Source organism: Delphinapterus leucas, chromosome 7, assembly GCF_059928025.1.
Source record: "Delphinapterus leucas isolate spDelLeu-1000000601 "Yukka" chromosome 7, BTC_Dleu_Yukka2, whole genome shotgun sequence".
Lineage (NCBI taxonomy): Eukaryota > Metazoa > Chordata > Mammalia > Artiodactyla > Monodontidae > Delphinapterus > Delphinapterus leucas.
Window position 1 is genome coordinate 49,516,568 of NC_143135.1, and position 21,960 is coordinate 49,538,527.

The 21,960-nt window shown below is 54.5% G+C and overlaps 3 protein-coding genes across 3 annotated transcripts; 2 read left to right on the forward strand and 1 right to left on the reverse strand.

The window, feature by feature from the left end:
• The first annotated feature begins 414 nt into the window (after window positions 1-414).
• CHRNA10 (cholinergic receptor nicotinic alpha 10 subunit) lies at window positions 415-8,366 on the forward strand. The gene is made up of 5 exons (XM_022565784.3): window positions 415-924; window positions 2,658-2,803; window positions 3,221-3,375; window positions 4,180-4,712; window positions 5,401-8,366. The coding sequence occupies exons 1-5, from the start codon at window positions 843-845 to the stop codon at window positions 5,856-5,858; spliced, it is 1,374 nt and encodes a 457-aa protein (XP_022421492.2). The 5' UTR covers window positions 415-842; the 3' UTR covers window positions 5,859-8,366.
• On the reverse strand, window positions 7,126-13,379 carry ART1 (ADP-ribosyltransferase 1). The gene is made up of 4 exons (XM_022565785.2): window positions 10,885-13,379; window positions 9,836-10,613; window positions 8,716-8,757; window positions 7,126-7,239 (listed from the first exon to the last, which is right to left on the reverse strand). The coding sequence occupies exons 1-4, from the start codon at window positions 10,945-10,947 to the stop codon at window positions 7,142-7,144; spliced, it is 981 nt and encodes a 326-aa protein (XP_022421493.1). The 5' UTR covers window positions 10,948-13,379; the 3' UTR covers window positions 7,126-7,141.
• A 5,500-nt stretch (window positions 13,380-18,879) lies between these two features.
• Window positions 18,880-21,541, forward strand: ART5 (ADP-ribosyltransferase 5). The gene is given in 4 exon segments (XM_022565786.2): window positions 18,880-19,025; window positions 20,007-20,730; window positions 21,317-21,349; window positions 21,435-21,541. Coding segments are annotated over 4 exon segments (948 nt in total). The 5' UTR covers window positions 18,880-18,941.
• Window positions 21,542-21,960: the final 419 nt, after the last annotated feature.

Sequence of the window (21,960 nt, forward strand, 5' to 3'; positions counted from 1 at the left end):
CTGAGGGCACAGCTGACAGATGAAAGGGAGCCTGAAGAATTCAGTAATGATGACAGAGCTGGGAGGACAGTTACCATCCACTGGCCCTGTCCCCTCACACCTTTAAGCCCCAGTCTCTTGCAGATCCTGACCTGGCATCTCTGTACCCTCCAATCCCCCAAGTTGGGCCTGAGCATGGGTGCTACCTTACAGAATTTGAATAATTCAGGTCCCAGTGACCTGAGGTGTCAGTTTCAGTTGCTCTGTTCCCATGGACACAGGTGTCCCAACTCTGTAATTAAGCTAATGAAAGGGAAAGGGGGCACGGCCTGCTGTCCTGTGCCTCAGAAGGCTCAGGGCTGATGGAGTCCCTGTCCCTGTCTTGCTGAGAATGTGCCAGGCTCCCCCAGAGTCAGGTGTGGGGAAGGGCTTGAGGAAGTCAACGGGGCTGAAATAGAGGCAGGAGAAAGGAAGAGAGGAAGACCAGAGTCAGGGAGGCAGAGACCAAGAAAGAGTTACAGAGGGACGGCTAGAAGGAAATCGAGACAGAGAGGCTGAGTGAGAGGTAAAGGGGGTGGGGGGCGAAGAACAGGGCAGAGGCAGAGGCCAGAAGAGAAGGAGAAACAGTAGATGCCAAGGCCCAAGGCCTAAAATCCCAGGGCAGGTACAAATAGCAGGGTCAAGGAACTGGAAGGGCTGCAGGACTCCCTGCAGGGTAGTTGGACTCAACAGAGATCCCAGTCTTCCTTCTGACCTGCAGGGACTGTCCACACCATCCTTGCCAGCAGGGCCTGATGCTGCTGTAGGTCAGGCCAGGAGGCTCCTGTCCAGAGACCTGCCCTTCCTCTGGCTGCGGCAAGGCCATGGGGCCCGGCAGCCACCGCCTCAGCCTCAGCATCTCTGTCTCCAGTCTGGGCCTTCTGCTTCTGCTCCCACTCCTGCCAGGTATGCTCAGTAAACCAGCCCTGGCCTCTCTGGGCGTTGCTGCTGTTCCCATGCTCCCCAAACCTCTCTCCACGTGCCCTCTCTTCATTTCTGTGCTGGGAGCAAGCACTATCTGGGGAGTGTGGAGGAGGGGGAGCTGAAGAGGGCAAGAGGGGGCTTGCCTGACTGGGGCGGGAGCAGTTGATGGGGCAGCTCCCAGGGATAGGGCTGGGGAAGCCAGGGGGACCAGAGCGCGAAGGGTGAGTTTGGGCTTTATCTAGCAGGGCTGGGGAGCCATTGAACGGGTTTAAGCAGCTACTGGTCTAGTCAGATTCATTTGTTTAAAAGCTTGATCTCTCGGAAGTGTGGCAGGTGGTTGGAGAGGTGAGCCCGAGGTGGGAGAGCAGGGAGGAGGCGGCTGCTGCCGTGGTCCATATGCAGGGAGGATGGGCCCGAGCTGGAGAGGTGATGAAGCGTTCAAGAGCATTCAGCAGTATGACTGACAGGATGCGGGCACAGAGTGGTCTGCAAAGAGGAGGGGCAGAAGGGAGAGACAAATTACCAGATTTCCAGCTGAGGTCACCGGGGAGTGCTGTTTGCTGAGATGGGGAACACAGGACAAGGAACAGGTTTCAGAACATGGAGGGAGGAGGGTCTTCCCTGGTGGTCTAGCAGTTAAGACTCCACGCTCCCAATGCAGGGGGCCCGGGTTCGATCCCTGATCAGGGAACTAGATCCCACAGGCCGCAACTAAGAGCCCACGTGCCACAACTAAGAGCCTGCATACCGCAACTAAAGATTCCGCACGCCACAAGTGAAATGATCCCGCACGCCACAACGAAGATCCCGTGTGCTGCAACTAAGACCCAGCACAGCCAAATAAATAATAAATTTTTTAAAAAAGAAAACAAGAACGTGGTGGGAGGAAAGAAGTTCATATTTTGGCCCTACACAGTTTAAAGTGCCTACAGGACATTTAGGACATTCAGGTCTGGAGCTCAGGAGAAAAATCTGGGCTGAAGAAAAAAGGAGACAAGGGCAAAGGACAAGATTCTGGGGAACAATACCTAAATCAAGGACTGAGAAAAAAAAAAAGGACTGAGGACAATGGGATGTGTCACAAAACCCGGGGAAGAGTGTGTTTTCAGGAAGGAGGGGCCCATAGTGTCAGAAGCTTTGAAGACATCAACTGAAGTGCAGCTAGAGAAGCAGAGACAGGCTGGAGGGACTGGAAGAGGCAGGGCAACAGGGTTCTGGATGCCTGGTTGAGAACTGGGACTCTTGCCATCTGTTTGGGCCCCTCCAGCATTTGTTCTTTTGTTTGTTTTGTTGTGGCCACATCACACGCCATGCAGGATCTTAGTTCTCCAACCAGGAATTGAACCCGTGCCCCCTGCAGTGGAAGCGTGGAATCTTAACCACTGGACTGCCAGGGAATTCCCAGCCCCTCCAGCATTTGTGGTGGGGCAAGCAGAATCCAGGTCCTTGGGAAGGGAATGGTGGGGAAGAAACCCATCAGCCTTGCTTCAGAAGGTAGTACCTACTCACACTATGGCCTTCACCTTATCTATCCTTGGAGGCAGGCCAGGGAGGAACTAGAGCCACAGGTAGAGAGACAGAGAACAGGGACAGTTAGACAGCTGTGAGACACTGGAGCAGCTGACAGGGCCTCAGTCTTGTGGAGGGTACAGGTTGTGAGCAGAGGCCCCTGGACTAGGGTCTCGGATGGACACCCTTTCTTACTGGTCCCCCAGAGTGCTTCGGAGCTGAGGGCAGGCTGGCACACAAGCTGTTCCGAGACCTCTTTGCCAACTACACAAGTGCCCTGAGACCTGTGGCAGACACAGACCAGGCTCTGAACGTGACCCTGGAAGTGACGTTGTCCCAGATCATCGACATGGTGCGTTGGTTGTTGTACAGTTGTGGAGTGTGCTGGTGACAGTGTCAAGGAATGGGGGAATGGGAGACTGGGATTAATCTCCAATCAATTCTTTCCTGTAAACATTAACATTAGCAACAATAACAGCTACCAACTGTTGGATCCTAACTGTTGGGTGCCCACAGTGTGCCCAATGCTTTGCACACTTGAATCCATGCCTAGCAGAGATTACCACCCATGTAACTTCTGAGGAAACTCAGGCCCAGAGAAGAGAAGGACCTGCCAAGGTCACATAGCAAGGCTGGGTGGGAACTGAACTGTATGGGCAAGTCAGGTTTGCGGGTGCTGACCAGAGCTCTGTAGGTGAGTGTGCACACACAGGGAAGGGTATGTGCAGACGTCTGTCCACATCTATGCCCACTCTCTGCCCCCAACTAGGATGAGCGGAACCAGGTGCTGACCCTGTACCTGTGGATCCGACAGGAGTGGACAGATGCCTACCTACGATGGGACCCTGATGCCTATGGTGGCCTGGATGCCATCCGCATCCCCAGCAGTCTCGTGTGGCGACCGGACATCATACTCTATAACAAGTACTTCCTACCTGGGCTCCTTCCCTCTCCTACCCCTCCCTAGAGTTGCCCTTGGCTCTGGTGATGCACTTGTCCCCCATCCTCCACATCGAACCCGGCTCCTGTGGTGCCCTAGAAGCTTTCCCCTAGGACCCTTCTATGCTGCCAGGAAGGTGTTGGGAATTGTGGCTGCATGGTGCAGTAGGGCTTCCTGACCACACACACACACACACACACACACACACACACACAGCGGCTCATGGCAAGGGCCTGCTGGAGGGACCTCACAGCCCCTTGACGGCACCTCCACTTTAGGCTGTCTCAAGCCAACCCAGGCTGAGTGTCTCCTAGGAATCCTCCGTGTGGTCCAGGGCCAATTCTGTATCTCTCGCAGAGGGGGTTCGGGGACACAAGTGCCTCTTTATGGCACTCTCCACCCTTTTCTCAGGGCACCCCAGGGCCTGCCTAGGGATTTCCTTCAGGGCTTAGCCCTCTGTAGTCCTTTATGCCGCCTAAGCCAGTTCTGTGCTTCCCAGACAATACATAGCTCCGCATATTTTCCTCAGGGCCCCTCTAGGAGCTTTGCAGATGACACTCAAGGAAAGCCACCGTGCGCCCCGCGCCAACTTTTGAGCTAGGTCTGTGTCTCGTTCTGGGCCCTTCAGGCGCCGGCCCCGCTAGGCCTCCAAAGGCACAGAGGGCCCTCTCTACCGCTCCCTTTGCCCTCTGTGCCGCCCCCAGCGGGCCGGAAACGCACCCCTTTCAAGGGGTAGCCATTACCTCCCAGGCCACGGCGCCTCAGGCAGCCCCACCCCCTGCCCGCAGGGCGGATGCGCAGGCGCCAGCCTCAGCCAGCACCAACGTGGTCCTGCGGCACGACGGCGCAGTGCGCTGGGACGCGCCGGCCATCACGCGCAGCTCGTGCCGCGTGGACGTGTCGGCCTTCCCATTCGACGCGCAGCGCTGCGGCCTGACGTTCGGCTCGTGGACGCACGGCGGGCACCAGCTGGACGTACAGGCGCGCGGCGCCGCCGCCAGCCTGGCCGACTTCGTGGAGAACGTGGAGTGGCGTGTGCTGGGCATGCCGGCCCGGCGGCGCGTGCTCACCTACGGCTGCTGCTCCGAGCCCTACCCGGACGTGACCTTCACGCTGCTGCTGCGCCGCCGCGCCGCCGCCTATGTGTGCAACCTGCTGCTGCCCTGCGTGCTCATCTCGCTGCTGGCGCCTCTCGCCTTCCACCTGCCCGCCGACTCGGGCGAGAAGGTGTCGCTCGGCGTCACCGTGCTGCTGGCGCTCACGGTCTTCCAGCTGCTCCTGGCTGAGAGCATGCCGCCGGCCGAGAGCGTGCCGCTCATCGGTGAGCTCTGAGGGCCCGGGGTGGCGGGGGAGGGGGCCGGAAGAGGACGCCCTCAACCCGGGTTTGAAGTGCGCGGGTGTCCGCAGGTGCAGGAGTGGGAGCCGGACCGGCCTGGGTCAGCGGAGCGGCCCCGCCTGCCGTCTTGGGGTCCGGCCTCGTTCTGAGATTGAGGGGGAAGAGGTCGCGGCCCCTTCCAGGGAGAAGGGGCAGAGGAAAGAGTTGGTCTTTCCTCAAGGACTTGATGGAGGAAGGTCGACATCCCCAGTGTTATAATCACAGGCAAACCATCCTAAGTACTCACTGCGTGTCAGGCGGTCTCCTAAACACTTGACGTTTATTAACTCAGGGAAGCAGCACCACACACCTATGAGGAAGGTTCTGTTATAACTTGCTTCAGATCATGCTGGTTCTATTTAAGAGCGTGACTTTCACGGGACTGTGGGTGAGTCCAGCCTCCAGCAGTGGGGGGAACAATTAGGGAGCAGGTAGCTTCTGAGAACCTGACGGGGGAATGCGGGAGAGGGAGCCCTTGGCCCTTACCTCCTTCCCGCTTCCATCCATTGGGCTTGGAGGGTCCTGCGAGCCTTATGGGGGAATGAGCTCATTCCTCCTTGTGCTCAGGCAGTTGGGGAGCTCAGGCCCCCTGAGTTCTTGTTTGGGGCCTCAGTTCCCTTTCCCTCTCTTGCAGGAAAGTACTACATGGCCACCATGACCATGGTCACCTTCTCCACAGCGCTCACCATCCTTATCATGAACTTGCATTACTGTGGTCCCAGTGCCCGCCCAGTGCCAGCCTGGGCTCGGACCCTCCTGCTGGGACGCCTGGCGCGGGGCCTGTGTGTGCGGGAACGAGGGGAGCCCTGTGGGCAGTCTAGACCTCCTGAGTCATCCCCCAGCCCCCAGCCTCCTGACAGAGAAGCTGGCCCACCAGCAGGCCCTTGCCATGAGCCTCGGTGTCTGTGCCATCAGGAAGCCCTGCTGCGCCATGTAGCCACCATCACCAACACCTTCCACAGACACAGGGCTGCCCAGCGCTGCCATGAGGAGTGGAAGCGCCTGGCCCGTGTCATGGACCGTTTCTTCCTGGGCATCTTCTTCTCCATGGCTCTGGTGATGAGCCTTCTCGTGCTGGTGCAGGCCCTGTGAGTCCCAGGGGTCTGCTGCAGCCACAGCACCTCCAGACGGGGATGGAATGGCCAGGCCAGGTGGTGGTTGGCCCTCAGGCCACTCAGTCTCTCTCCACTGGCCCTCAGAGCCTGGGACATCCTCTCTTCAGCGCTACTTACTTCACACACCAGAGGGAGTACTCATTGTCTCTGTACCCTAACCTCTAAGGGAAATCCAGAGCTTTCCGCTCCCCTGATTCCTGCAGAGGAGGGACTCTAAGAAGGGTCAAGATCAAAGGGCAGTCCTGGAGGGACAGAACTGAACTCCGATGCTGAGTGTAAGTGCTGTCGGCGAGGAGAGTGCAGGTAGTACAAACAGAACTGCCACGCTTCCTGTCTTCTCTTCCTTCCTCTGTGGCTGCTGTTACAGGGACTTGGTCTTGCCTGTCCCTACCTGGGGGCTCAGGGATGGCAACTGGGAATTCAGGATTCCTGGTCCAGTTTCCAGAGCAGGAGGCCACACAAGGATTTGGCCCCAAAGCCCCGACTGATAATAAAGTGTGTGCCTATCACTTCCTCCATGTCCTCTCTTATCCTTAGGGCCCATGGTGGTGGAACTTGGGGACCAGCCTCTTAGGGACCTTAGGACTCATGCATCAGAGCAGAAATTACATCTTTGCTGACAAGAAAATGAGATCCAGTCTACCCTGTTCCCACACAGTGACATCCGGAGAGCTTGAAGGTGCCCAAGGTAGGGGCAGTACAGGAACCAGCATTCACAAGGTATTTGTTCCTTTCTGACTTCCACACATCTTCTGGCACCACCTCTGTGCCTCGGACGCCGTCCCTGCCCTCGTAAGCTCACAGTTGGACTTGGGAGACCATGGCCCTTTGGGAGCACAGAGGCAGGGCCCCTAACCCAGCAGGGTGGAGAGGCCAGAGAAGGCTTCCTGGAGGAGCGAATAGGAGCAGTCCAGGTGTACATGGGAAGCATTTGAGTAGTATCAGCAAATACCATGGCCAAGTACTGTTCTCCCCAATCGCCCCACCTCCAAACGACTTTAATCTTCTATCTCCAAGTGAGTGGTTACCTGTCCTGCAGTCCCCCCACCTCTATTCACCGTCTTACTCCTAGACCCCTGGATGAGGCCCAGTCCCTACATTTTCCTCTTCCTGCTAGCAAGCCTGGCAGCTGCCAGAGAAAATCCCAGAGTTCCCTACAGATGGAATTACCGCAGATCTTGGCCACGCTTAAAGCATACATGTGGCTGACAGCCTCATGTTGGGCAGAGGTGACGGCAGAGCTGTTCCGTGGCTGATGGATTAGAGGAGTCCTGGACTCTCTGGAAAGGCTTCTCCAACAAGGAACCAGAGCAGCAGTAGAAGGGACCAGACTGCAGAAAGGGGGCCCTGACCCATGGCTGCAGGGAAAACAGAGGCACAGAGATTTAGGGGCAATGTGAGATACACAAAGAAACAAGATGAAAAGAGCAGAGTGAGCTGACTGATACACAAAATTAGGGAGGAAGGTGGAGATGAGACCAAGGAGAGCCCCAGTTCCCCTTCCAGAGGTCATTAGGTCTGTCCCCCAGTCTCCTACTGACACAGCTGAGGCACTGCAGGGTGGGATGAAAAGGGTTAGAGATCTGAGTGGGATCTGGTGATGCAGATCTTTGCTCCTCTGCTCAAACTCTGGTGGGAGAGTTGCTGGTGCACTGGGATGGGGAATGGGGAGGGGGGCGGGAATCCTAAACTCTCCCAGTGCTTGAAATTATGTTATCAGACCTCAAAGAGGCCGAGTTGGCGTCTGGAGACCTGGCTGGTCTTGACTCTGCCACTAACTCACTCTCACCTGGAGCAAGTCACTTCTGTCTCCGAGTCTCACTTTACTACATAATGAGGATAATACTCCCTGTCCCACCTCCTTCCAGTCGATAGTTGTCCAGTAAGGATAAAATGAGATGGTATCTGAGGAGGTGGGGGCCAGCCTGGTACGGTGGTTCCAAGTTCAGCTCCAGGACCAGGCTGTTTGGACCGAACACTTTTCTAGTTCTGTGTGTGGGGCTGGTTGCATCATCTCTTTGTGCCTGCCTTCTCTCATCTGTGGAACAGGGGTGATGACATTACCTGCATCATTGGATCATGGTAAGGATTCATGGAACCCTGAGTGGTACTGTGTCATGGAGAAGGGTGGCTGGGGCTCCTTCCTATCTGCTGTTCTCAGAGCCCTGAGGGAGGAGGCGGGACCCGAGGGGGAGGGGTGGCTGTGATTTCTTCCCTGAGAATGGCCTGTTCCCGCCTAGAGAAGTGGTGGCTGAGGCAGGACCTGGCACAGCAGGTGTTCAAGGGAAGGGAAGAGTCATATAGCCAAAGGGAACCTGGGGACCGTCTAGTCCGATATGCCTACTATGCAGATAGGGAAACTGAGGCCCAGAGAGGGATGTTTGGTCACAGAGAGAGTTAGGGCAGAGCCTGGGCTAGAGCCCAGGTCTCCAGAAGCCAAGACCTGACCTTGATCTTGGGAGGTGGTCTGAGAGAGCTCTGAAGGCAGTAACAGACCGAGGGCTCTGCGGCAGGAGGAGGAGAAGGCCCAGGAGGACTTTGTGGAGCAGCCCTTCCCTCCGTCGCCTCAGTGCAGCCTGGAGCTCTCTGGGCTCTGGTCAGTGGGCTCCTGGGAAGGCGGGGACGGCCCCAGGCTGGGTGGCCATCTCCCACATACACATTCAGTGGGGAGGGTTAGCAACCTCCCACAGGTATCTGCTTAAGGGAGTCTACTTTTTTTGATTGAAAGGGGGTTGTTTTTATTTTACGGGGGATGTCCATCCAGGAGAGGGGCCCAGACCCAGGATAGCCGGCTCAGCCCCCAGCAGAGCCCCACAGATGCCCGCAGCCCTCACCTGAGTTATCCAGACGGCAGGGCCCTGACTTGCACTGCTTGTCTGTAGGGAAGAAACAGCAAAGAATCAAAGGCTCGGCAGCTCTCGGGATGGTAAGGGACTCCAGAGCCCCGTGGTCCATCCCTGACTTGCTCTAGGAGAAGCTGGTGTGTTTTCTCCTGATTCTGCTTCCTTACAGTGGGACCTCCCTTGCCTGGGTTTGACTTGACCCATGAATAGCAGGGCCAGAAAGGCGCCAGCCCTTGAAGCCAGGGTCATCTGGGCACTCCTCCTGCCCCCCCGGCCTGTAACTTTGCCTCCATGCCACACCCGCCTCTCCCTCTCCCATGTCTTGTCCCAGCCAAGGAGGGGCTAGTTTGTGTGTCTCCTTCACCTTCCATCAACTCGTGCACGCTCGTGATGCTGTCCAAGGTGGTAACTGAAGCCACGCTGGACCTTATCCCTTGAGGTGTGGTCCATGGGTCCAGCCAACAGCCTGCCTCTAACTATTGATATGAAAAGTGGGCCTCACAGGCCCCTGGGCATCCCTCAACGAGGACCAGCAGCCCACGGCCCCTTCAGAGGTTAAGGACCTGGGCCCATCTTCCTGATTACTCCTCTGGATGGTCCAGGGAGGATGGACAGGAAAGCATCCGAGACCTGCCAGAGCCCAAGCTGGAATTTAGGGGTAATGCACCTGACTGCTGGCTCACCACCCCACCCCACCCCCGCTAGCACACATGACGGCACAGGGGTTCTGTTCAGTCAAATAAACACACTCCTCTCAGAAAACTGGGGTGGGCCGCTTACTCATTGCTGGCAGCAGCTTCCAGCTGGGAGGAAAGCCTGACACCACGTCTCTTTGGCCCTCAGATGGCCAAAGACACCTGCGTTGGTCAGGAAACCCTCTTCAGCCTCCCCGCAGGCAAGTGGCCAGCTCTGGCTTAGACACCTCCAGGGTCGAGAAGCAAGCGTGCTACTTAAGAAGGTTACGTCTCTCCTTGGACGGAAGGGGTGGAGGGGCTGGGGGACAGGACTCGGTCCTTCTCACTGTTTCTAATATCTCTGTATGTATCTTCTGAAAATGGGACGGGCAAGGCCACCTTCCGCCCAGCTGCTGGCTGGCACGTGCCCTGCTCACCTTTGATGTACTCACAGTTGTACGTGCTGCACTGGCCCAGGGCCCGGAGGTAGATGCGGGTGGGGCCCTGGGCCGGTCTGCTGGCATTGATCACCTGGAAGGTCTCGAAGGGAGGGATCAGCACCTCCTCCTCCCCAGGGAAAAAGGAGTAGCCCTTGATAGGGGCCCCGAGGCAGGTCCAGATGCCAAAGAAGGTGTCTTCCCCAAACTGCTGGGCTGCAACATTCTGCAAGGATGCAGAGGCAAAGCCCCCCAGCCTGACGGTGGCCCCGGGCCCCGCTGGCCGGAAGCGTAGGCCCTGCACCCCTCGGAACACCTGGCGGCACTGGGGTGGACGCTGGCCCCTGCCCAGCAGCTGCAGGGCCTCAGTCAGCAGGAAGTGGAGTGTCTTGAAGGAGAAGTGGTGGAGGTAGTGGAGCCGGGAGCGGCCAGCCTCGCGCACGGCCGCGTTGAATTCTTTGTGCAGGGGGCTGTTAGCCGTGTAGGCCAGGAGGGCCACCCCGTGCTCTTCTCGGAAGCCCGCGGGCGGGGACAGACGGGTAGGGCTGAGGCCCCACTTGGGCCCCCAGGCCTGGCGCTCCTGCCACTGGCTGCTTGCCTGAGCCCAGACATCGGCGTACACTTTGTTGGCCTGGAACTCCGTGCGGTTGAGATCCGGGAGAGCCGCCGCCATGGCTGCGGCACAGCCAGCATACTGGTCGTCAAAGGAGGCCAGGGCCATGTCCAGGGGCATTTCTCGAGAGAAGAGGTCTCGTCGTGTGATGGGGTGGCTCTGGGCCTGAGGCAGGGGGAGCAGCAAGGACTGAGAGATTAGGCCCTGGGAGAACGGGATCCCTGTTATCCAGCTTCCCCCTCCACTGAGCTGAGAAAGAGTAAGGGCCCCAGACACACCTGGAGGGGAAGGGGATTGGGAACTACTAGCTACAGATCCCCGAGACCAGGCTCTGGGGCTGTCCGATCTCCAAGCTCTGAGCGATCTCCAAGCGAAGCATCCGGCAGAGTTCAGAAGCCAGCAGCTAGGGGATGGGGTCAGCGGAGGATGACTGTACCTGAAGTGCTTCCATGAGGCCCATGGACACGAGCAGCAGAGACATCATGGCAGGGGTCTGCATGTTGGAGGTGACCTTGGGCAAGTTACTCTTTGGGTCTCAGTTTCCTCGTCTGGAAAATGGGAATCTGCACAGTTTAATAAATTGTGATGAATTGACACCTAGCCTGGGCCCCTTTGGGTGCTTGACACATAGTCACAACATAGAAATGGAGGCTCAGAAGAGAGAGGGGACCCTTCTTGCCGGAAGGAACATGGGAGACTTCCTGGAGGAGGTGACATGTGAACAGGGTCTTGTGGGACAAATAGGAGAATAAGGCTTCAGTCAGGGGAGGTAGGAGAGAAAAGATTGGAGTTGAGGGTGGGAAAGGAGTTTGGGACAGCAGGAATGGGAAGAGCAATGGTATTAGAGGTAGGGACTCGGGATGTAAAGAGTGAAAGACGTTCTGGCTAGTGTGGCAGTTGCAGTGTTGGAAAGCCTGGGGCCAGTCCTGAAGGAGCTTGACTGCCACAGTGAGAGGTCCAGGCTTCCCCTCAGGGGGACATGAGGCTGGAACAGGGCAGATCCAGGAGTGGTCAGCTGGTGGGGCCACAGCAGGACTCCAGGGTCAGGCTTAGAGCAGGGCTTGGGGATCCAGAGGGTCCTCCTCTGTCCCTGCAATCCTGCTGCCAACTGAACCCTCACCCTAAGCCCTCAGCTGATGCCAGGCAGGGACCCCCAGGTGGTGCGGGAAGAGGGGCTGGGTGGGGGAGAGTACAGAGGGTACTGCTTCCCCCAGGGAAGCCTCCTGCATCCTCTGGGTGGGCACGCTGAGGGCCCAAAGTGGCTCCAAGAAGGTGTCCCAGCTTTGGGTCAAGATTGGAACAGACAGTTTCTAAGTTGGTGCTGCTTCTTTTTTTATTTTACTACCAAGTAATGCATGCTTATTGTGTATGAATGAATCACAAAGCCCAAGTCCCCCTTTTCTTGCTTTCCCTCCATGTCCCCCTTCTCGCTGTTACCCATGCCTGATGTTTCCATGGTAATGTACCTTCAAGACCTTTTCTCATGCACACACAAGTAATATATTTAAATATACATACACACATAGTTTTCTGTATACAGCCTGTTTTGGGGTTTTTTTATTGTCACTATTTTCAAAAAGAAAAAGGAAGTGTGCTTACACATACATGTTCTACAGCCTTTTCCCAGGTAACAATGTACCATGGACTTCCTTCCATGTCACACATGCATATCTACCTTGTTCATTATGATGGCAGCATGGAATTTCATATATAGTTAATCCATAATTTATTTAACCATTTCCTTATTGAGGGACACTTAGGGTTTTTTCCCTAATTTTTTGTTATTACACATGATATTGCAGTGAACATCCATGTATATAAATCTTTGTCCTCTTGTCTGCATATTTTTATAGGAAAGATATCAGGAAGATGATATTTAAAGGATCTGAATAGTATTCATTTAGATAGCCACTGCGCCACTGCCAGGTTGCCATCCAAAAGGTCCCACTTCATCCTCCCACCAACAATGGACAAAAGTGCCCTTTTCTCCATGTCTTTGCCAACACTGGGCATTATTAATCTCTCTTAATTTTCATTTAACTGGTGGTACAAATGGTATCTAGTTTTTAATTTACGTCTCTGGTCACTTAACAGGATCAATCATAACTGTAATTTTTTTTTTTTTTTTTTGGCTGCGATGCGTGGCAGGTGGCATCTCAGTGCCCCAGCCTGGGATCGAACCTGGGCCCTCGGCAGTGAAAGCTGGAGTCCTAACCACTGGATTGCCAGGAAATCCCCATAATTTTAATTTTTTAAAGTTTTAACTTAATAAAAGGTAGTACATTTTCATTATTCAAAATTTATAGTCCACGAAGCATGCAGTGAAACGTCTTTCTCTCACTGATCCCCCAGCCCCAACCTGCTCTCCCCAGAGCTAACCAATGTTCCCATTTCCTGTATATCCTTCCAGAGATACTCTAGACGCATACCAGCAACTTCTCGGGTATTTCTCTTTTCCTTCTTTTATACAGACTGTAATACAGTTAGTGGTTTTTTATCTTTAGAAGTCTGATGAAACCTGAAACTGCTCCTCAGAAAATGGATATATGCACCTTCACACAGACGTTACACAAATTTCAGTGTGGTTATGCATCTGCCCCAGTCTCACTCAGGTTAAGCATCCTTGCTCCCGAATCTCCTCTGGCTTCTGGTGGGGCCTAAGTTTTGATAGTTCAGTGACCCTAAGACACTGGGATGTTATGTGGCTATAATTTTGTGAGTCTCCAAATCTAAGATCCTCTAATTGCCAGTATACAGTTTAAATTGAGGTGTGAGTTTCTCTGGGCAATGGAGTTAGCATCCAGCAGAGTTTATCAAATTCAGCATGTCCCAAACTGAACTTATCTTCCCTCCCTCAAAACCTGCTTACTCATTTATTCAGAAAATTCTTGAGCATCTGTAATGTGTCAGGCACTGAGGATAAAATTATGAACAGAAACAACAAAACCCACATCCCTGCTTCTTTAAGCTCTTTTAAGGTGGAGATGGAGTTGGAGTGAGGAATTTCAAGTAGCATGTTACAAGAACCCAAAGAGCCTGATGGAAACACATTTGTACAAGGAGTGGGTTTAAGTGAGGGGCTGACCAGAGGAGATTCGGAGCAGGTAGAATTAAAAATGGCATCACAGGGCTTCCCTGGTGGTGCAGTGGTTGAGAGTCAGCCTGCCAATGCAGGGGACACGGGTTTGTGCCCCGGTCCGGGAAGATCCCACATGCCGCGGAGTGGCTGGCCCCGTGAGCCATGGCCGCTGAGCCTGCGCACCCGGAGCCTGTGCTCCACAACAGGAGAGGCCACAACAGTGAGAGGCCCGCGTACTGCAAAAAAAAAAAAAAAGGCATCACAGTGGGGTGTAAACCTGAGATACCGCTCCCTAATTCCAGGATAGAATGCTAATGGGCAGAGAATTCAGCAGCAAAAAACTACTTGAACTCTTGTGGAATCCACCAGAAAAGCCTGAGCTTCTATAATCTTCTCTTTGTGGAGAAATTAGTCCATGGGTTCAAGTGGGGCTTTCCTCACTCTGTACCCCCATGAGGGGAATACATGACCCCAAACTGGTGCTCTAATGCCCTGGCCATTGTGATTGGCTCACGGATGGACACATAACCCAAGCAAGACTACTCAGAGTCTTTCCTGAGATTTGATAGATGGGTGTTGTGTAAAAGAGAGTGTGCCAGACACTGTTGATTCCCCAGCCCGTATCCCCTCAGCTCATCTTGAAGTTCAACACAGGTGCAATGGATAGTCCTCAAGCATCTGACAGCTTCCCACTCTTAGTGTTCTGTATATTTCTGTGTCCAAGGCTTTCTCCATCACCCTGGGAGCTTGCTCAGGGCAACCCCAAAGTGCAGGAGATTTAATGTTCCCAAGGACAGCTGTCACCCAGTGAGGGTAGTCAGATTCTCTATTCCACAGAGGGTCCCCGATGGGACATAGTTGACCACAGTGGTCGCACAATTTTTGCGGGGGAGCTTTTCTCTCTTCTTCAACTCACTTTGCCACTCCTTCACTGGTACTTCCTGGGATCACCTTTCAGATAAGCTGACTGCACCCAATCCTTGTCTCGGGGTCGGCTTTTGGGGGAACCCAAACCAAGAGAGTGGTCTTCTCTTTGGGTCAGAAACCATCAGAACATGGCCCAGAACTGTTCCTTCAGCCTGGACCCAGTGGAGCAGACCTGGGCCCAGCCCACAACAGGGAGGTGCCCAGCTGAGGCAGACTGGCAGCCTGAAGCAGAGCTGCCCATCCAAGCTCACTTTAGCCAATCTACAGTCAACATGAAGACCCAGGAGTATGAGAATAAATGTTTGCATGCCACTGAGATTTTGTGGCACACAGCAAAATGGTCATGCAGTGGAAACATGAGGCAAACTATGTCTGTCACTGTCTCTCCACTATCCTGTTTCTGTCCCCGTCTCTGCCCTGCAGAAACACAGCAATAAAAGGTACCAGAGGCTTGTGATAGGGCAGGAGAACTGTGAAGTCAGACATTGAATCATGTGGCCAGACTAAGGTATTGGCAGTGGAGGTGGACACAGCATTACTAGGTAGAATTTACTAGACTTGGTGTCTGATGGGATTTAGGGGATGAGACAGGGGAAATCAAGGCTCACAACTCTGGTTCCCATGCTCGGGGTTGGAAATACAGAGGAGAAACAGAGGAAACTTTAAAAGCTCATCCCAGCACATAGTAGGTGCTCAATTAAAAAAATGTATTGAATAAATGATCAGGTTAGGAGGGGAACTGGTGAGTTCAGTTTGGCACATGTGGACACTCTAGGGGCAGACATCCAAGATGGAGCAGAATGGACAATAAAAGACATTTGAGAGTCATAGGTGTATTGAGGTCAGGGAAGAGATAAGGTCCCCAGGGAAAGAGGCAGGGAGGGTTGAGGAAAAAAGAGAGCAGCTTGAAGCCAAGGCACAGGCAGAGCAAGACACTTCCTTGGGTTTCTAGGGACTCTTCACTTCTGGCCTTTGGGTCCCGTTAGATACCCTGGGATCCTTGTGATTAATTCCTCTTTGGGCTTCATCCAGCTCAGGGTGGTTCCCGTGAACTTGCCAACAGAAGAGTCTCGCGTAATCTACCATCCTTATTATTCATCCAGTCACCCAAGATGGTTACTTGGGTTTCCATTCATTCAGCCATTCATCAAACACTAAATTAGTTGTCAACTAGTGCTGGGCACAGTATGGGTCCAACCTCGATGCTCCTTCCCTTTCCCCATCCCCACATGCCTTGCCATGGCTCAGGTCAGCCCCTGCCTTCTCCCTGATCTCCCTACCTCCGCTGTCACCCCTGCTAATCCACACTGCTGCTGCTCCGCGGAGTAGGGAGAACAATGTTTCTAAAGCACAGTTGGTCATGTTCCTTACCTGCTTGAAAACCCTCTGTGGCAAACCTGACTGGAAGAAATATCTCAAAATGCAGAGATGACAATTATGAGGCAAGGGATGAGAAGACATCCAGAAAGAAAGAAAAAAAAAAAAAAGCAAGAGATCAAAACAAAACTTACCTCCTTTCCCTCAGGACAGAATCCAACCTCCAGGCACTGGCATTTGAAGTGCTCTGTGACCTTGCCTGCCATAACCTCTTCAGCCTCGTGCCCCACCACCCCTGCTTGACTTCTACAGTACAGACCAAAGTTCCAGGTGAGGCGCTGCTGCTTCCCTCCATGTGCTGGGGATGCCCTTTTCCAACCCACTCTTCAAGGCTTCGCTCAGGAGCCACCTCCTCCAGGAAGCCCTCTGACTCCTCTGGCTTCCTAAATCATCCTGTGCTTTCCCCTGTCACTGTCCTAATCGTACTGTGCTGCCCTTCAACGTCTGCCTCCCCCCGGCCTGTGAATTCCCTAAGGACAGGGACCAGGTATGACCCATTCTGTGTCCCCAGAGCTCAGCCCAAGGCCAGGCACAAGTGAGCCCTCCTGGAATATTTGCTGCAAGTCTGAGAGGCTTTCTGGGTGCAGCCAACAATGTAGAGCACTGCAGAACAGGTGCATTGGTGACTTAGTGACCAGTTTTGCAGGGAATGGTGTGGAGGCCAAAGTGGTGGGGAGGGCCTGGGAGGCCAGGAAGTTGGAGGCACTGGGCAACTCCTTTTCCTATCCCAGCTGCCCTTCTGTCCTTCCTCTCATCCTGCTCAGGGCACTTCTTGTCAGTTTCCCCTCATCCAGACCCTTGATGAACATTCCCTACTGGGGATGTGACTCCAAATCCCTCCCCAGAAATCCCCAAATTTCCCAATGGCCTCAAACCTCCCTAGGTATCCCAAACCTCTCCATCAGAGGTGCAATGGTCTGAATATTTGTGTCTCCCCAAAATTCATATGTTGAAACCCTAATGCCTGATGTGATGGTATTAGAAGAGGGGGGGGCTTTGGGAGATAATTAGTTCATTAGTTCATGAACCCTCATGACTGGGATTGCTGTTCTTATAAAAGACACCCCACGGACTTCCCTAGCACCTTCTGCCATGTGAGAACACAGTGGGAAGGTACTGGCTATGAATCAGGAAAAGGGCCCTCATCTGACCAGGCTGGCACGCTGATCTCAGACTTTCAGCCTCCAGAACTATGAGAAATGTTTGTTTGTTGTTGATAAGTTACCCAGTCTGTGGTATTTTGTTACAGCAGTCTAAACAGACTAAGATATAAAGTTCCCTGAAACTCTTCCAATGATTCCTGCGACTCTCCCATTAATACCTCAAATTTCCCCTTTAAAAAAACCGCTTTTCATGCCCAGTGCCCAGGAACAAGTGGTGTGCCCCTTACCTAGACTTTCTCCGGGATGGGGAAGCTGGTACTGGTCTCCAGCGATGGCCACCAGGGGAGGGGAAGGGCAGATTTCTCTTTTATACCGTCAGTCCCCCACCCCTTGTACCTCTCCCACACAGCTGCTCAGAAATGTGACACTCCCCCATCTATTTCTGGACTAGCCTCTGCCCAGTCTGTTCTGGGCCAGAGCACGTCCCATGAAAAGGGAACCCCTGAAGCCAGAGGGAAATCAAGGATCCAGGCTAGAACAGCTGCCTCCCCACTGGGTTTGGTCCAGCATTCAGTACCCCTGGCCTCAGGGAGTATCTCCTTATTTTTCCTTTCATGTGAGCATGGAGACTCACCTAAGGTGCAAGGCGAGATTCCCAAAAAGCCTGGGTCCCAACTCTAGCACTCCTTGGCCATGTGATTTTGGAGGACTTTCTGCTTCACTCAAGACCCCTGTTCAGTGACTAGGTTTGACTCCATCTCTTGGGGTCTTTCTTGGGGTTCCAGGTCTCGGGATGGGAGAAGCAATTCCCCAAAGCCAGAGGGTAGAGAGAAGACAAAGCCATGATACCAGAGGTTCAGGCTGCCAGAAAGCTCTTCCCAGAGCTGCTGATTCCTCAGCTGGCCCCTTCTCCCATTACCTCCCAGTGGGCATCTAAGACTCAGAGCCAGGTTATTTATAGGCAAGCCCAGGGAGGTGAGGGGGAAAGGCTAGTGTTGATAAACATGGGGTCACCTGAGTCTGCGAGGTCAAGGGAGAGAGGGTCTAGGGAGGGGCGGGGCTGGACCCTGAGGTTGTGAGAGAGAGAGCTCTGCATCTGGGCCAGGCTTGCTGAAGGGAAGGGGCATAAAAAGAAGGGAGTGGGGTGGAGGCCGCTAAGATGCTGGACCACACGTGACCCACGTGTTCGCCATATGCAAATTGTATGCAAATGAACGAGCGCGCAAGTGGTGACCTCTCGGCTGGCTGGACCCTCTTGGTCTCTTCGGCCTGGTTGTCTGGAGCTCGGGCCGTGGCGGTCAGGGGCCGCCCGAGGGAGAGACCACGTCTCGTAATTCCCCTCCTCTAGCACTGGTTTTGCTCGGAGAAAAGGGTCCTGGAGAAAGACCTCAGAGTCTTTGGGAAGGAGAGTTAAGTACGACCCTCAGCCCCGCCCCCCGAACCCCAGTGTTTGTCGTTGGGGAAGAGAGGTGTCGGGTTACCGCCAGTGGCACTATAATTAGCCGCGGGACTTCATTGATCCGCGGGACTCCGGGGACAGGGGGCAGCGCGGCGCCAACGCAGACTTCAGTCCCCGCCGCCAGGAACCTTCAGTGCCCCTTCCCGCTCTCCGCCTCCGCCACCTCCAGGTGGGTCCCCGGCTCCCCGTCCCCTCCCTTCTCCAAGCGGAGCCAAATTACCGCTCTCCCTTTAGCATTCCTGAGCAGAAGGCGCTGAGCACCCGGGCAGCTGGGAGGTGGGGGAACTGAGACTGGGGTTGTGCTGGGGTGGAGGCGGGGGGTGGGGGGTGGGGTGGGGTGGGTGGAGGATAAAATCCAAGACCCGCCCACACACTTAGGGCTGCTCTGGGCACCGCCCGCGCCCCACCGGGCCAAGTCCTAGACCAGGGACCCCTCACACTGTAGAAGAAACTCTCCAACTTTCTGTCCCCCAGCCCATCGAAGCCAAGACTCCACCGTCGCTGGTCCCACCCTCAGCGGGATCTCACTCTCCAAGTCTCCCAGAGGGATGATGTTGGTGGCTCTGTTGATCGCCCTTAGCTGCCTTGGCATCCACACCCTCAGCGGCATCCGCATTTACGCCCCCTGGCAGGTAACTGGGGGGAACCATTTGCTGCCACAAAGGGAACAGTTGGGGTGGACCCGAGGCCTGACTCCTCAAAGAGCCTTCCCAGGGACGCTTTTCTATGATGCCATTCCTCTTAATCCTCTTCCTCTCAGGAACCTCCATCCCTATAGGGAGCCCCAACTTCCCATTCCATCTCTCAGAACCCGACCTCCACCCATTGGTCCTGCTGTGATCCTCCTTCCTTCTATGGTCCTCCCTTGGGATTGCCTGCATCTTTCTCCTGTCACTTCCCATCTCCCACCACAGGCCCAGCCTAACAAACTCCTTTGGGCTACCTGTGTACTGCCCTCCCGCAGCCCCTCCCACACCAGGGCTTGACCTCCTCCCAGTCCCCACCCCCAGGTTTGAGGATGAGGGCTTCTGGAGCAGGAGAGGACTCAGAGCCTCAGAGCTGCCAGTGACTTGCTGTGGTGTCTAGCACCTGTGTGAGGGGGAAAGAGCCTGAGGATGGGGATGGGGTCAGGTAATTGGAGACTGGCCATACGTTTGTATGTCACCTACATACTGAGCCTTAGAGCCAGAGCGGTGCTTGGAAGTCTTCCAGCCCCACGTCCCACTGAGTGCAGGAACCTCTCTAATGATAAATGACCCCTCTTAGTTAGTACACAAGTGAGGATCTATACGCTATCCTTACAATAACCCTGTGGGGTTGGAAGTATCCTCAATTTATAGGTGGAGAACCTGAGGTCCAGAAAAGTTAAGAGACTCACCCAAGATCTCACAGCCCATAGGTGGTGAAGCCAGGATTTGAACCCATGTCTGTCTGGCTCCAGTGCCTGTTATTTAAGCCCTTGAGCTCTTGCCAAATTTCACACCCCAGATATTTGGGCACAGAAATGAGATTCTGTGTTTCTGAACTGATCTGCCACCGGAACCTCTGCCCAGTACCCTGAACTTACACCCTTTCCTGTGTGGCCCCTCTCTTCCTTACCTCTATAGGCCCAGAATGTTTCCATCCAGAACTTGAGCCTGGCTCCAAACACCTTCGATGATGCCTATGTGGGCTGCTCGGAGGAGATGGAGGAGAAGGCAGTCCATCTGCTAGCGGAGGAGATGGCTAACCATACCAGGCTGCGGGAGTCCTGGGAGACAGCCCAGAAGGCCTGGGAGCAAAGGTGTCCAGGGCTCAGCCTGCCTCCTGGCTTCAAAACCCAGCACGGAATCGCCGTCATGGTCTACACCAACTCATCCAACCCTTTATACCGGGAGCTGAACCAGGCTGTGCGGACAGGCGGTGACTCCAGGGAGTTCTACATGCAGCACTTCCCCTTCAAGGCCCTGCATTTCTACCTGACCCGGGCCCTGCAGCTGCTGTGGGGCAGTAGGGACTGCAGCAGGGAACCTGGGCAGGTGGTGTTCCGAGGCGTGGGCGCCATTCGATTTGAACCCAAGGAGCTGGGGGTCTCTGTCCGCTTAGGCCAGTTTACCTCCAGCTCCCTGGATGAGGCAGTGGCCCGCAGATTTGGTAATGCCACCTTCTTCTCTCTAAGGACTTGCTTTGGGGCCCCAATCCAGGCCCTGTCTGTCTTTCCCAAGGAGCGTGAGGTGCTGATCCCCCCGCATGAAGTCTTCTTGGTCACCAGTTTCTCCCAGGATGGAGCCCGGAACCTGGTGACTCTCTCCAGCAATAATCAGATGTGCAGCCACTTTAACTGCGCCTATCTGGGTGGTGAGCCATGCATGAGGGAAGCAGGACTGGCAGGATGTCCCTGATTTATTTCAGTCCCCAGGGCCTTCAGGAGACCCACGTGATTAATGGGGAAGTTGAGGGCTAGAAGTTAGCTGGAGTTATTTTTCTCTGTGACTCAGGTTTTGCCAGCTCAGAGAAGGCCCTATAAGTGTTTTCTGGATCTGTGAATATTCTCAGATGATTCTATAAAGGTCCTTGAAAGTTTCCTTCTGCTATACAGTCTAAAAGACCAAAAGAACCTGGTTAAGGGGGGCAATAAGCAGAGGAAAGTGACAGGAGTGCTGCTTCAGATCTCAGGAGGCCCTGGGCGTAATAGCGTAACACATGCGCTATTCCCAAGTGCTGAGGCAGGGACAGAGTGGGGCCAGGATGGTAGCAGGGATGGAAAGGCAGTCTGGGAAGATTTCCTGGAAGAAGGAGGAGGAAGGGAAGTCAGAAGTTTGTATTTAGCACAAGGGAAAGCTAGATTGAGATTGGGAATGGCCGTGCCAGGGCCTGGTGAGAAGGGAAGTTTGGGGTGTGAGGGTCTGTCTGCATGGAGGCCTCACTGTGCTGTCTGTTGCAGCGAAGAAGAGGCCGAGATGTCAGTCTGTGCCAAGTGAGTCACCCTCCTGCCCCTCCCTCAGCTGCTTTGACTCCCCCTGGCCCTGCTGACCCTTCACCACCTTTTCCTCTCTCTCCAGCAGGAGGACAGGCCGACTCACTCTCCAAGGGGGCCTTCTCTCTGCTCTCCTGGAAAGCCCTGCCCTTGGCCTCTTAGGGGTTCCAGCTCTTAGGAGCTGGGCTCTGAAAGTTCAGTGCCTGCCACGTAAGAGTCCTGGGAAATGATGACATCCATATGAAGATGGGAGGCTTTGAAGAGCCTGGAGAAGCCAGAACATGGTTTCGGACCCAGACCTAGCAGCCATCTCCCCGGCCAGGATGTTGGCGGATCTGAGGCCATGGTAGGGTGGAGGGATCCCCGCTACGTGGTAGGGACTCCAGGGGACAAGCAAGGGTAGTACTGTGACAGCCACTGGATTAAACAGTGTTGCAGTGTGGTGACCTCAAATTTCATGATTGGTTTGTTCCATGAGACTAGACCATCTGCCCTGCTCTGGCCATATGGGACTCAGGGACTGAGGGACTAAAAAGAATGACTTTTTGATCACTTTTAGACATGGTCTCAGTGCAAACCCTTGTCACACACTGTAACCTGCAAACCCAGAC